This window comes from Octodon degus, unplaced genomic scaffold (assembly GCF_000260255.1).
Source record: "Octodon degus isolate 3935 unplaced genomic scaffold, OctDeg1.0 scaffold00037, whole genome shotgun sequence".
NCBI classification, from domain to species: Eukaryota; Metazoa; Chordata; class Mammalia; order Rodentia; family Octodontidae; genus Octodon; species Octodon degus.
In genome coordinates this window covers 2,436,243-2,450,990 of record NW_004524613.1, presented here as the reverse complement: position 1 = coordinate 2,450,990, position 14,748 = coordinate 2,436,243, and the positions used below count along the sequence as shown (strand labels likewise).

Below are 14,748 nucleotides of genomic sequence, written 5' to 3'. Positions count from 1 at the left end.
AAAGGGACTATCTCAGGGTCACCTAACAAATCAGAAATGAACAGGCCCTTTAACCTCAGTCTTCCAGTACTCTTGCCTCTAACTCCTGTTGAAGTTTCCTAACCCAGTCTCCACACCTCCTTTGCCCCACATTTACTTCTGATTTCTTGGGGGCACTAATTGCAGTTATACCTGGTCCCAGGAGAGCCTTTCCAGATGGCATCTTCCTCATAAGGACCAAACTTGATAAAGTGATGGGAAGATGCCTGGGTGGGTGGAAGGATGGAAGGATAGATGGATGTAGAAAGGAAGGAAGGGAGGGAAGGGATGAATAAATGAATGGATGGATCAGTGGATAGATGGGGGTGGTGGATGAATGGATGAAGAGATAGACCAAAGGTTGGATGGCTGGGAAAGTGACCGGCTGGGTGGATGGGTATAGGGAAGTTTAAGTGGGTAAGTAGGGGATAGAAGCACAGAGATCAGGGAAAGAAGGCTGGCTGGTAAGATGGCTGCATGGGTGGGGGGATGAAAAGAAGGAAATTACCCACTTTATTTTTCTCAAGCAGGATGTGAAGAGCAGAGTGCCCTTAGCGATCTAAGTCCAGCCTCCATCACATTTCACTAGAAAACCGAAGCAGAATAAGCTTGGTGCTTCGCACCAGGGCGGCAGGGAGGTCCAGACAGAGCCAGAATTGGGGTCTGAGCTTCTCGCCCCGAGGAGCGGGTACGATGCCCCATTCCATGTGCCTGACGGTGCCAGGGTGGGAGGAGCGCCCCGCCCCCATTCCGGAGGTGGCCCCCACGCGGCCGCAACAAGCTGCCGTTGTCCTGCGGGCCGTGGGCCCGGCACACTGGGGCTTTGTCCGGCTCCCCGCCACGACCCACGGGGGCGGGGCACATGACCAAGGGGTAGGCGGAGCCTGCGGCGGTGGAGGCGGCGGCGGCGGCTCCATCATCTCGCTGCCCGGCCGGGGGTCGGCGGGCAGTGGTGGCTGCACTGGGCTGGCCAGGCCCGCAAACGCTGGGTCCCCGGTTCCCCGCCAGGCTGCAGGCTCCAGGCCTGGGCTCCCAGGGTATCTGCGACCCGAGCGCTCTCCAGGCTGCGATCAGGGGGTGCGCCCAGCTCCCCGGGCCCGAGATCATGGGGAATGGCATGACCAAGGTAGGGGGCGGGACACAGGGTCGACTGAGCCTCTGACCTTCTGTCCCTCTGCTGTGAGCCCTGGGTCCGCCTGTCTGTCCCCTAAGCTTCCCAGGATGCTGCTGCCCGTTATCTCAGCTTCTGTCTGTCTGTCTGTCCTCTCTGACTGTATCTCTTGCTGTCTTTCACTCCGTTTGCTCTTTCCTGACAGTCCTTGTCTCCGTCTTGCCTGTCTGTCCCCAGTCTCTGACCTCTTAGACTCACAGCTTGGCCATCCCCAGCTGCACCTGCCGGCTTCAGTCTATCCCCTCCCAGCCCCCTCCTCCCCTAGGACTTCCTCTCCCCACTCAGGGTGCCTCAGAACCCCTCCTCCCTCCCACCTGTCCCTGGACTGGGCCCCTGGGTCCCTCCCTGGCGCTAACTTGCTTATCTGCTCACCTTTCCTTCCCCTCCCCAGACCCTTCTCACAGAGGGTTCAGGGCTGTGAAAGGAGGTCAGTTGCTCCCCCAGGTCCCTTCAGGAGACAGAGGGGATGGGAGCGCCCAGCAACCAGGGTAGGAAAGGTGCAGTCTAACCACTGGCCCCCTGCCTGTCATTCTTCTAGGTTCTTCCTGGACTCTACCTCGGAAACTTCATTGGTGAGCACTGCCCACTCTGTCCCAAGGCTATGGCTCAGGCCCATGTCCACTATTCCTTCTCTGGCCCATGCACACAGATGCTCTCAAGAATGGGTCTGGAGCAGGAAAGCCACACCACACCAGGAAGGGAAAGGGCTGACAGAGGATGAGGGCTGTTTCATGGGCATTGGTGTCCCTGGGCCTGCAGGATCAAGGAGGGAGCACTAGGGGTCTGACATTGATATCCTCCCCATTCAACCCTGTCTGGGTCCCATTACAGGGCAGCACCAAGGGCTCACAGTGCCGCCTCAGGCCTGAGCAAATCAGCTCTGAGCTCAGCTACCTGCTCTGGATAAGGCCCTCCTCAGGCCCTAGGGCTCTTCAGGCCCCAAGGTTCAGCTCTGCTCCCTCCCGTCTTCCTCATAGGAGGGCTCTGGAATTGCTGTCCTTCCTGAACCCCCTCGCCCAGCAGAGCCTCAGAGGGCAGAAGCTGGGAGGCCTGGTTGTAGGGTTCTGAATCTACAGGCTCCTGCCTTCCCTTTCACACCTGTCCTTTCCACAACAGAGCTTTGATGTGGGGCAGGGCACAGGTGTGGAGCTAGCCTGTCCTTGTCCTCAAGGGCCTGCGAGCAGCAGAAGAAGTCAGGTCTAAACACAGACCTTTGCCTGTTGGGTAGAAGACATGCTGAGACAGGTAGTCCGGGGCTTGGGGGACCCAAGGTGGAAAAGTCACTTCAGTCTGTGGAATCTGAGGCTCCAGAGGGCTCAGGTGCTGTGCCCTCCTCACCTTTGGCCCCTTCCTTCCTGGGAGCCACCTCAGGAGCTCCAGCTATTGTGAGTGTCTGGCTAAGTGAGGTCTGAATCCTCTTTAAACGTGTGGGTCCCATGAGGACAGGCACCATGGAGTTATCCCCGGATTGGCAGCGCCCAGCCGAAGGCTACACATAGTAAGCCCACAGGAAATGTTTGTTGAATGAGGAAATGCACATAGGGAGACAAGGAGCTGGTGTGTTATTTTTCTGGTTAGAAAAGCTCCATGCACTCAGCTCTGAGCTCTGAGAGGTGACCGTGGATAGCACTGTGCAGTATATCCCTGAGCCCTTCTTTTGTATCTTAGATACAGATATGATATTGAAAACAGAATGGAAACCTATCTTATGTTTCCTACTTGAAACTATTGTGAACATCCTTTCAGCACATGGAGAATTTTTTAATGACAGCAAAGTATTCCAAAGTATGGGTATACCGTTAGTTACCCAGTGCCCTTTTGATGACATGAGGTTGCTTTGGTTGTTTGACTTGAACACCAGGCTCCATTTAGCTTTCTATGCCCCTTCTGCAGTCCCCAGATTCCTAGAAGTAGAATGACTGGGCCAAAGGATGTGCTGGGAAGGGTGCTTGGCATGGAAAGAACACCATGAGCAAAGCCAAGAGATGCTGGGAGGCATCTTGTGGGTACCCTGGAGGTGAGGAGAGCTGGACATCGGGCCATCACTGCACTTCCCTCCAGGAATGACTAGGTCACACCTGCCAGCTTGGCTCAAGCTTCCTGCTTCTTTCAGATGCCAAAGACCCGGATCAGCTGGGACGGAATAAGATCACTCACATCATCTCTATTCATGAGTCACCCCAGCCTCTGCTGCAGGTACTCAGAGCCCCCATGCCAGGGCGGGGCACAGCTGGGGAGGGTGGGCTGTAGACCTGAGCAGCACCCACCGATCAAGTACGGGCTCTGTGCTAGCATGTGCGTTGCCTTCGTGACCCATGTGCACTCACTCCTTCTTCAGCCCCAGACTGTTTCACATTATCATCCCATCTAGCAGCTGAGGCCCAGAGAGGTAAATGAACTCTCCCCAGACCACACATCCAGGAAGCTGGTCAGCTGGGATGTAGACACAGGCTATCTGGCCCAGAGGTCTCACACTGATCCTTAACAAGACCCTGACTTCTGTCCCCAGCACCAGGGTTGTATGTGTGTCTGTGTGCCCCACATGGGCCTCCCATTGCCCAATTGGATGAATGATTCCAAACAGGTGATTATGGGTTGTTTCTTGCTGTGCAGTCTTGTTGTAACTTCCCCTCTCTTGAGCCTTTGATCCCTCAGACCTGACTACCCCTAGGGGCTGCTATGATGCTGAAAAAGAATTGCAAGAAGGTGAAGAAGCTTTGCACTCTGGGCCTGGTCCCCCTGGAGGGCTGGTGCTGGTGTCACCGAATCCTGGGGAATAGAGAAGGAAAGTGGGAGATCCAGGTCACTGTGCTAGAATCAGGAGACCTGATCTCACATCATCACCACTTACCCTCTTTGTAAGCTTGGGTGTAGGACTCTTCCCCTCTGAGTCTCAGTTACCTGATCTTTCAAATGGGAATTTCATAATAGTGCCTACCTCGAAGAGCTATGAGATGCTCGACAAATTGCAACTGAAATAGCAAAGTTAAAATAGTCTTACTCCACAAACAAGATCTCCTTCCTCCTTACCTGCAAGTCTGTGTCATCTACTAAAGCAAAGGAACGGTGGGTGGGACAAGGCTCTGGAGAGACAAAAGCCAGGTTCTGCCATGTACTTACTGTACGTAAGGGCCTTTCCCCTCAATGTTTTCATATGTTAGATTTGATGGTCTCTAAGGGCAACCTCCAGTAATCTGTGACTTTCTGTGTCCAAGAGGAAAATTTCCAGCCAATGGAATCTGAGTTTGCTTAATAGGGCAGCCTCATTTTGGAGTATTTAGAGTACTCATTCTAAATAAATTACATTGGGAGGGCTGTACAGTTATTAATATATTCATTAATGAAAGGACTGCTTGCAGCATGCATCCCTATCCCAATAGCTCTCCCTTCTCCCTAGCATCTCTCCCTCCCACCCAGAGGTGAATTTAGCAGTCAGGGTTCGATAATGCCATGCAAAGCCAAGGCCAAATGTGTTGCAAAGTGAAACCGCAAACCTTGCAAAAGATGCAGGATTTAATGACCTTGGGAGGAGGCATTAGAGGAGGGCCAGAACTTCTTGCAAAGCCGTGGGCAAATGAGGACCTGGCTGGTGGCCCCTCAGCCATGCCCAGTGCTAGGAAAAGGTTATATAAAATATCAATGTGTCAAGAAAGGAAGGTCCTTGAGAAAAGTCAGTGAGGTCCTTGGAACGTGATCAAAAATAATCTTTTACAATATTGGGTGGCAGTTAGGTAAGAGCAAAGGACATCACAGTACACATGTTGGAAAAATTATGCACAACTTATTCCTCCACTATTCTAAGAAATAGCAGTGGTTTTCTAGCCATAACTCATAAAATGCAGACTTGATTTTGTCAAATTTACTTTTCAAGGTAATCAAATCTGCTTTGCATTTTTTGCTATGTAATTCTGTAATTCCCACTTGGAAAGGAGCCACTTGAAGAAGTTTCCTAGGTCCCTTCTTGTAAAGTAACCTATGGGAGTCAGGACATCATCCATGCAGAGGCTTGCCCATAGAGACAATGTCAGTTTTCTCTGAACAGAAAGACAACAGTGGCCCAGAGAGGCACAGGAACTGGGCTGGGGTCTCATGGCGCTTGAGCAGCTCAGTCTGGGGTGAAACAGGGTGCAGGCAATGCCCCCTGCCTGAATGTGTCTTATACTTGCAGGATATCACCTACCTTCGCATCCCAGTGGCCGATACCCCTGAGGTACTCATGTAAGTTCCCTAAGATGGACCAACAGATGGACAGACAGCTGCCTCCCACAGTGGGGGGGGGGACTGGAAACACTCAGGCCAAAGCTGTCCCAGGGCACCCAGACCCAGGTTTGATTCCATCTCAACCATGCCCTTGTGTTTGTTATGTCCCTGGCCCAGACTGAGCCTCGGAACATCAGTCTCAGCTATGAAATAACTCCTGGGATCAGGTGCACCAGCAGACATGAAAGGGTTGAGCTCAGCTTGTTCTTGGCCTTGGAGTGAAGACAGTTGGCTCCCGGCCAGGCTTGCCATTTATTGTTGTGTGACCTTGGACAAATCACTTCCCTCTTCTGAGCCTCATCTGTAAAACAGGGGTGTGATCAGAGGCCAAGAGGCTTTCAAAGATCAGATGACACAGGCTGAGGATCTAGGGCCAGGCCTGGTATATAGCAGGGGCCCCCAAAACAGAGGACTGTCATTTATATCTCAGTGTCAGTGCCCCCAGGTTGGGATGACACTAAACTTAGCTCTGCCCTTTGGGGGTTTTGGTCCCAGCCAATCACTGGCCATCACTGTTGCCAGATGCTCTGAGTCCATACCCCTGAAGAGTGGACATCTGTGTCTCCTCCCACCCATTTCCTTGAAAGGCAATCCCAGCACTTGGGAGGCTGAGGCAGGAGAATCATGAGTGTCTTAGTTACTCTCTGCTTGCTGAGATACAATACCTGACACCCACTATTTAAAGAAAGAGAGGTTTATTTTGGCTTCCAGTTTGTGGAGGTTTCAGTCCACAGTCTTAGCTCCAAGGCATGGCAGAGGAAAAGGCAGAGGAGAAACAGCTCGTGGCATGGTGGCAAGAGTTAGATCAAGGAGGTGGGGAGGTAGACCCCTCAGGCCATGCCTCCCCCGACCCACTTCCTCCAGCCAGGCTTCAACTCCCAACCTTACAGTTAGCAGTGGACTAAGCCATGGATAGCATTGTGTCACAGTGATCCAGTCACCTCCCCAAAGCCCCTGTAATCAACACATGGCGTTTTGGGGGGACATCTAGATATAAACCATAATGATGAGCTTGAGCCCAGCCTCAGGTACATACTTTAGCCTGGATTACATAATAAGTCCCTATCTATCCCCCCAATAAAACAAACAATCCTCAGGACCCTTGGGAAGCTGTTCTGCCAGATGGTGAGGTTTGCCTCTCCCCACCTGAAACGCCACCCCTGCTGCCTCCCACCCACCTGACCTCGTGTTGTAGCACTGGCCCTTTTCACTGCATGTACTGGCTGCCCTGAGGATCCAGAGCTTTTTTAAAATATATATACATGTGATTGGAACATGCTAGGCAAATGCTCTACCACTCAACTATGTCCCCAGAAGTTTTTAAATTTTTGTTTTGAGACAAGGTCTCCCTAAATTGTCCAGGCAAGCTCAAACTTGAAATCTTGGCTCAGCCTCCTGGAGTAGCTGAGATTACAGGCTCTACCACACCCAGTACCCCAGGGCTCTTTGTCCCTTGCTAGCTTATAAATGGGGAAGGGACACCTCCTAAAAGCCCTACCCTCCAGGGTTCCCTACTTTATTTTTTTTTTCCTCTAGCAAAAAGCACTTTAGAGAATGCATCAACTTCATCCACTGCTGCCGCCTCAACGGAGGGAACTGCCTTGTGCACTGGTGAGTGATAGGTACAGGTGGACGATGAGGGCTGTCCTCTGTCCTAGAGAGAGCTCCTCCACCCCACCATGGTGGTGACAGCCCACCAAGCATCCTTCATGGCCAACCAGAGGCTCATGCCAAGGTCCTGTCAGTTACTAGCTGGGTGTCCATGACCCAGCAGCTATTTCTCCTTGAGAGTCAATTTTCTCATCTGTAAAATGGGAGAATAGGCCAGGGTACAGGGCAGTGGGGAACCTGCGCTGGGAGTTGGAACCTGAGTCTTCTCAGATTCCCTGGCCCAGCAGATGCCATCCATCCCTAAACATCTAACCAGGCACTTATCATATGCCAGGCTCTGCCGGCCCTGTTGGAACCTTACTGAGGTCCAGCTTCTCCATTCTGGTGTCCCCCATTCCCTTCCTTCCCCCAGCCTTAGCCGCACTAACCTCCTCCCCATTCTTAAATCTCTCAGGCTTTCCTCTCACGATCTTTGTACACTCACTCTTGAGTACTCCCTACCTACCTGTCAAGATTCAGGGTGATGTCACTTCCTTGACAACATCTTCTCTAACCCCCTCCCCTACCCACTAGTACCTCCTCCGTGTGGACATTCTCATCCCCAGACTCATCTTCAAAGCAGTTATCCATACCTGAAACTCTGGTCAGTGTCTGTCTCTCACAACCAAACCTCGAACCCCAGGACAGCAGAGACCATGTCTGCTTCATTCCCCACTATGCTCAATGACTGAAAAAGGAAGTTGTTTGTTAAGTGAATGATGGTTGCTTCACTCAGCCTTTTGCTGTGGGAGACAGAATGCCAGGCAGAGGGAACCTCTCAGGCCAAGGCCTGTGGCTGGGAGGATAGGCCCTGGAGATGTCTTGTGGTTGGAACTGGGGGGCAGGGCTGGAGTGGGGATGGGGGGTTTGGGGGGCACAGCTGGACCTTACCTGAAGCCTGGGGGTGGGATCCCAGCTTTGCAGGCATCTCCCGCAGCACCACCATTGTGACAGCCTATGTGATGACAGTGACGGGGCTAGGCTGGCGAGAAGTGCTTGAAGCCATCAAGGCCACCCGACCCATCGCCAACCCCAACCCAGGCTTTAGGCAGCAGCTTGAAGAGTTTGGCTGGGGGAGCTCCCGGAAGGTAGGGGTAGAAAGGGCTTGAAGGGGCCGAGTTGGGGGAGCAGGGGCCCAAGGGGTCAGGCTGGGTTAGGGAGTGGGGAGACAACCTTCCTCCTAGCTGAAAAAAACATCAGTTGATATGAATTCAGACCTGGCCCAAGATTTTCCTGAGCCAAGTGCAGTGCATGGTCCCAACTTCAGGGCAGATGGTGCAGGGAACTGGCAGGACTGGAACAAGGGATGAGAGGACCAAGAGGACTGGGCTCTTCTGACCCTCGCCTCTGGCTTCTGTCCCTGCAGCTTCGCCGGCAACTGGAGGAGCGCTTCGGGGAGAGCCCATTTCGTGATGAGGAAGACGTGCGTGCGCTGCTGCCGCTGTGCAAACGCTGTCGCCAGGGTTCAGCGACCTCGGCCGCCTCAGCCCCGCACTCAACCGCCTCAGAGGGGACCTTGCAGCGCCTGGTGCCACGCGCACCACGGGACACCCACCGGCCATTGCCGCTGCTTGCACGTGTGAAGCAGACTTTCTCCTGCCTCCCGCGGTGTCTATCCCGCAAGGGTGGCAAGTGAGGCCCCTTTCTATCGGTGGCCCCTCTTTGGGCCTCCCCAACCAGGACAAGCTTGAGGGTGAGGGAGCCCCCTGTGGCCTGTCCCCTCGCCTACCCCCTGCTTGTCGCATTTGTAGTGTGCCGCCCTCCGTGCCCTCCGTGCGTCTGTGGTCTGTGTCTGGTTGGCCTGCTGCAGCCACTTGGTGCCTTAGTCCCTGGGCTGGGGAAGGCCCAATCTCCACCCTGTGAGACATTGATGTGGGTGGGGTGGGTGGGATGGGGTGAATAGACCTGAAGGACATTAAAGAGACCCAGAAGCTGCCTGTCCTGATGTCTCATCATTCCCCAAAGGCCAGGCGTAGGGCAGCTGCGGGGTTGAGTCCTGGGGCCAGCACTAATCTGAACATGTCCCCATTGCCTAGGAACCTGGACTCCTGACCAAGCCTCTCAGTACCTCCTCTCTTCTCTCTCTTGAGACACCCCACCTCCTCCCTCATGCCTGCCCCTTTCCTAGTCACAAATGCTGACCAGCAAGTTCCACAGTGCCTCCCTGGCCTTTTATTGCCACACTCGGCCTTCTATTGTTTGAGTGCATTTTATCTTCAGGGGAAAGCCCAGGTAAGGTGCAGAGAGGTCAGGCAACTAGCTCAAGGACAAAACAGCTAGGAGGCTGGGTGTGAACTTAGTCTAAGTCTCAGAGCCTTCTGGCTTTGGAGATTTTGGGCAGGGAGGAGCCAGTTCCAGCCAGTGGTGGTGACCCTTCTGACCTAGTATTTAAAGGCTGGCTCAGTCCATCAAGGCAGCAACTGACACCAAGGATGAATAGAGGTCATCAAAGCTTGTTTTCCTACAACTAAATTGATGCTGAGAGATGTCTGAAGTAGCTGTAACCCAGCAGTCACTAGAATGGGCTTCCCCTTGTGTACCAAGCACTGGGCCAGGGCTATGGGGAAGCACAGATCCTCACATGGGGGTGGTGTGTGTGAAATAAGCCTTCCCCACCACCCAGTCCCATGCTGGGGACAAGCTCCAGCAATGAACACCACCTCTACCTTCGTGTTGCTGATGTGATGGTGGAGACCGCAAGGTAAAGCAAAGAAAGTACAGGTCAGCTGGTGGCAGTGGACCATTTCACTAAGCATTCCAAGCAGACAGAACAGGAAGAGATAAGTCCCCAAGGCAGAACAAAGAGTGAAAACCAAGATGGCTGGGCTCCCCAGAATCCCGGCAGCCTGTGTCCTCCTTGTCAGGCCGTGTACTGCCACTCATCCCGTTAAAACACTTGTTTGCTATTTAGAAACCTCTCCAGGGCATCATCTATAGCCAAAGCAAAACCCCTTGGCCTGGTGTCCTGGCCTTTCAGAATGCTCCCTCGCCCTTCCAGCATAACTTCCCACTCTCCAGCTAAACAATACAGTCCACTCATGGATGCTCACTCCAGCCACTACCTAAACCTTATCTGCATCTTGGTCATACTGCAAAGCAGTATTGTTGCTGAACAGCCGAGGAAACCAAGAATGCAGCTAGCAAGTGTGGGGCTGCAATGTGAGCCCAGGCAGCCCGGCTGCATCTGTGCACTTTGCTATTGCCCTCTGCAACCTAGAAAAATAAAGAGAAGTTTGGAAACTCCTGCTTGGATGTAGGGTCTGTCTCAGATTCTACATCCAAAAATCCAACCAACCTCAGATAAGAAACTATTTCAATCATAGTGCATCTATTCTGAATCTGCAGAGTTTTTGTCATTATTTCTTAAACAATAAAGCATAACAATTGTTTACATAAAATTTACATGTCATTTAGTGTAACAAGTCATCTAGAAATGATTTCAAGTCTGCAGAAAGATATGCACAGATTATATGCAAATATTGTGGCATTTTATACTTTCTTTTTTTTTTTTTTTTTTTTTTTTTTTTTTTTTTTTTTCCTGTTTGCAGTATCAAGGATTGAACTCAGGACCTTGCACTTGCCAGGCAGGAGCTTAAGCTGCTGAGCTATATCCCTGGCTGTGCCATTTTAAATAAAGGGCTTGTGCATCCATGAATTTCAGTATAAAGGGGGCCCTGGACCCCGAGGGACACTACCTCTAAAATGCTTGGTGGCCCACTGGAGCACCACCAGCATGTTAGCACCAGCCCAGCCTGCGTGGGAAGTGCTGCTGGCTGGCCTGCGGGGGCTGGGAAGAAGCAGCACACAGAAAACCTCCCCTCCTCTGGTCAGTCCTGGCTGCATTCCAGCCCTCTGCCCACTGCAGAAAGAGATAGTTTTTCCTCTCTCAGCCTCAGTTTCACCATGTACACAGCAAAGGATGGAGCAGTCTGAGCTATTTGATATCCTTTATGTAATAAATCCCCACTGAAAATTCAGTGAAAGATACAGACCCCAGAAAAATGCACTGATGCAGATGGGGGGGACAGTACTGGGGATTGAATCCAGGGCCTTTGCATTGAGCTACAGTTTCAGCCCATTTTTAATTTTATTTTGAGACAGGTTCTCACAAAGTCATTAAATTCCCTAGGAGTGATTGTCCTGCCTCAGCCTTCCAGAGTGCTGGGATTATAGGCATGCACCACCATGCCTGACTATAGATATGAAAAAAAAAAAAAAAAAATATATATATATATATATATATATATATAATATCAAGGGATCATAAGCTCCACCAAGAACCCATGAGCTCCAAGTGTAGTTGTCAGGACACAGTGTTGGACATTTATTTGGCTTCTGGGCTCTAGAGGACAGAAACACCCAGTTTTGGATCCTGGCTCTTCCACCAGACTGTGGCCTTGTTACAGGGCTTTACTCCTGTAATTATACTCATCTGCGAAGCGGGGCGAGAACCAAACCAAGACCCTACAGGGAAGGGTTTAGCCAGGCCCAGCACCAGGCGAGCAGCAGGAAAAAGGAACTCCTGGTGCTGGAGAAAATCAATGGGGCGTGAGCAGCTCAGGTTCCTGGGCTTCCTGCCCCCGAAGTCCGAGTCTGCAGTCTGGATGGAGGTCACGAACGTCCCAACCGTGACAGGAGTCCGTTGGAGAATCACTGTGCTTTCCGACCTCTTGACACAGTCCAGGTCCTTAAAGGAAGACCGGCCGCTCTGCGCGGTGTATTCTCATCTACTCCGGAGGCTGAGGCCGAAAGATTGCTTCCAAGCCTAGCCTGGGTAACGTGGGGCGCAAATCAGCTCAAAAAAAAAGTGGGGAGAGGAGAGGGGAAAGGAGAGTCCAAGAAATTTTAAGCGAACGCAGAAGCGCAGACGTCAGGTGCAGGAACGGAGTAAATTTTGTCTCCGGGAGCCCCGCCCCCAGGCCCGCCCTCTCCCCCAGGGGTTGTACTACGGAAAGTACCATCGTCCGCCCGCCCTTCGGCAAGGTCCCAACGCCTTCCGCCCTACTGCCATGGAGGTCTCCCCGGAAAAGAGAAGGAACGTAAGGGTAACCCGCCGGAGACTTTTTCTTTCGTTGCCTGTGCGCGCCCTCCAGGTGAACCCCTGACTGAGAATGGGTCGGGCCGCCTGGCGTCCCGAACCTGGCCAGAGGCTCACTGTGCTTCCTCCTGCGACCCCTGCCGGAAGGAGGTCGGGAGGTCTCCGTCCACAGGGTAACTGTGGTGAGAACCGGAGATCCCCTGCATCTCCACGACTGGCTGGTGGTGCAGATCGAGAGCGGACGCTGCGCTGGGTTGCGCTGGAAAGACCAGGCAAGACCCTCTCCCGCATCCCCTGAAAGCTCCAGCCTCCCGCCAAGCCCCAAGCACGCTCGCCGGTCAGCTGCCTCTAGATGCTGCTCCTCACCTCCACCCCGCGCGCTCGCGCCCCAGCAAGTCCCCAGGTCACCTGGCACCGGAGGCCCGGTGGCGACTCTGGTCTTCCTACCTCACTGTTTCCCTTCCAGCAGGTCCCGAAGCCAGTTCCACTAGCTCCCAGGACAACTGCAGGACCTCACTGGCTTCCTGACTTTCCAACCCTCAGCAAAAGGGTCTTCAAAGGGGCTTTGACACCGCCCTCCTCAAAGTCCTTCCCTGGTTCCCCATTGCCCTGTGCAAAGGACCCACTTCCACAACCTGGGCTCAGAGCCCTGCAGGAAGTGCCCTCCGCTCCCTCTTCCCTTCTCTCACTTTCCAGATGCTTTTGTCTCTCTCACCATTAGAGCTTTGTGCATGCTGTCCCCACTGTTTACAGCTCCTTCCCTCCCTCTCTCTCCCACCCCCACAATCAATCCTCATTGTTTATAGGTTCCATGTTTGCAAATTCTCTTGCTTACTAAAGTACACTTATAATCCCCCAAATCAATATATGGTTCATATTTGTAGCCATTCATGGACACACACAGAATGGCCAGAAATTTCAGTTCGCCTTTGCCACACTGTTCATTTTCTGTGCTTTTTGTGGTAGTTTCACTATCTTGATAACCTGCAAGCACAATGTGAAAGAGATTCTAGATGCTTTATTCTTTATTAGCATTGTTCAGGCATGGAGTATATAGAGCTACCGGCTATGAGTGCAATGTTAAGAAATCAACAGGAAGAACCAAGAGTTTTCTGTTGCTGTGACAAAGTACCCGAGAGAAATCAACTCAATGGGAAAAAGATTTCTTTTGGTTCGCAGTTTCAATGGCCCATGGGCACTTGGCTCTGTTCCTGGGCCAGTGCTGAAGCATGGCCAAGATTGGGTGACAGCAGAGCTGCTTATGTGCAGTGACCAGAGGCGGGGCCGTTTATAGTGAAGCCACTGCCCCAAGCTGCAGTCTGAGTCACCTATGAGGTAAGCATGCTCAGGCTTCACCCACTTCCAAGCCCTGACCCTGCACACTGCTGCCTCAGAGACCAAACCTTGACCATTCGTGGTTTGGGGGGTACATTTCAGGCCTCAGCCACAACAGACTGTGGGCAGAAACACACATTAAACAAGGTTATGCAGTGATCAGTTGATGAAGAGGGGGACGGCAACCCAGGCCTGTATTTCCCCCAGAAGCAGCAGTTCTGCACTGGGTGCCTGCAGGGTCTGATAGGACATAACCACCTTGAGTCACGAGAATCCGCTGTACACAGCCTTACACAGGCCTGGCTCTGGCACCAGCAGGCTGGTCACTGTTCCCTGAATCCACTGCACCCTCCCACCCCACCGGGCCTTTCCTCATGCTAGTCTTTCTCCCAAAAAAGTCATTCTACCTTTCAAACTATTCACCCTTGAGAGCCCAGCTCAGGTCACTGAACAGGCATTTATTGAGCATCTCCTGTATCCTGGGCACTATTCCATGTGCTTGGAACATGGTAGGAAACAAACCAAGAGCCCTCTTGTTGTAGTGATAGCTCTGCCCTGTGCCCATGCTACCTCTGAGCTAGAGCATCCTTAATTAAATGAATAAGTCCTGCAACAAATAGGCACCCAATGTGTGCCAGGCATTGTGCTAAGCATTTCGTATACACCAGCTCATCTTGCACCCACCACACCCATGTGAGGGTAGGTATTACTGGCACCTACCATTTGTATAGACAACAGAATCAAGCCTGAGAAGGTCTCATTCCTGGCCCCAACAGAGGAACAGTGGCTTTTCTGTTTTCCCCCTGGATCAGAGTTTCTGAGAACAATGAGCATGGCCCATCAGTTAAAAACCCCTTTGGCACTGAACGTGATAAATGTAACCAGCACATCTCCTGGTAGCCCCTCTAGACCACTTGACTCAAGCCACACTAGCCTTGCTTCAATTTACAAGTCTTTCTCTCTGGCCCTTTGCACAGCTGTTCCTCTCTTACACATACCCTTCCCCCAGTTTCTTTTCATTAGGCTTCAACCCTGTGTCACCTCCTCAAAGAGCCCTTTTCTGATCACCCTTCTAAACCAGCCCCTCATTTTTCTTATTTTTGGGTCTGCATCCCACAACAAGCAATTCAAAGGTGCCTTGTGAATATCTTGAATACAAATGTATGCACCTCACACAGGCAGGGGCAGATGGCTGTTGGGTGTGCATCCTCGACAGTGTTGTAGATCTCATTCCATGTCTTCCTTTTATTTTTCCACTCTCAATCAGGCTTTGAAG

General features: G+C 52.2%; 1 protein-coding gene across 2 annotated transcripts; it reads left to right on the top strand.

Moving 5' to 3' along the window:
• Positions 1–727: 727 nt before the first annotated feature.
• On the top strand, positions 728–8,960 carry Dusp15 (dual specificity phosphatase 15). 2 transcript variants are annotated; one of them, XM_023714858.1, is made up of 8 exons: positions 799–1,144; positions 1,728–1,761; positions 3,083–3,206; positions 3,303–3,385; positions 5,358–5,407; positions 6,986–7,060; positions 8,016–8,187; positions 8,466–8,960. In XM_023714858.1, the coding sequence occupies exons 3-8, from the start codon at positions 3,158–3,160 to the stop codon at positions 8,733–8,735; spliced, it is 699 nt and encodes a 232-aa protein (XP_023570626.1). In that variant the 5' UTR covers positions 799–1,144; positions 1,728–1,761; positions 3,083–3,157; the 3' UTR covers positions 8,736–8,960. The 2 variants fall into 2 exon arrangements, with proteins under 2 accessions (XP_004630848.1, XP_023570626.1); XM_004630791.2 differs by lacking the exon at positions 3,083–3,206 and having other exon boundaries at positions 728–1,144.
• Positions 8,961–14,748: the final 5,788 nt, after the last annotated feature.

Coding starts and splice junctions, on each gene's coding strand:
- Dusp15 (XM_004630791.2), top strand. CDS start 1,124: ATGGGGAATGGCATGACCAAG. Junction 1,145..1,727: donor TGGGGAATGGCATGACCAAG/GTAGGGGGCGGG, acceptor TCATTCTTCTAG/GTTCTTCCTGGACTCTACCT. Junction 3,386..5,357: donor CACCCCAGCCTCTGCTGCAG/GTACTCAGAGCC, acceptor TTATACTTGCAG/GATATCACCTACCTTCGCAT.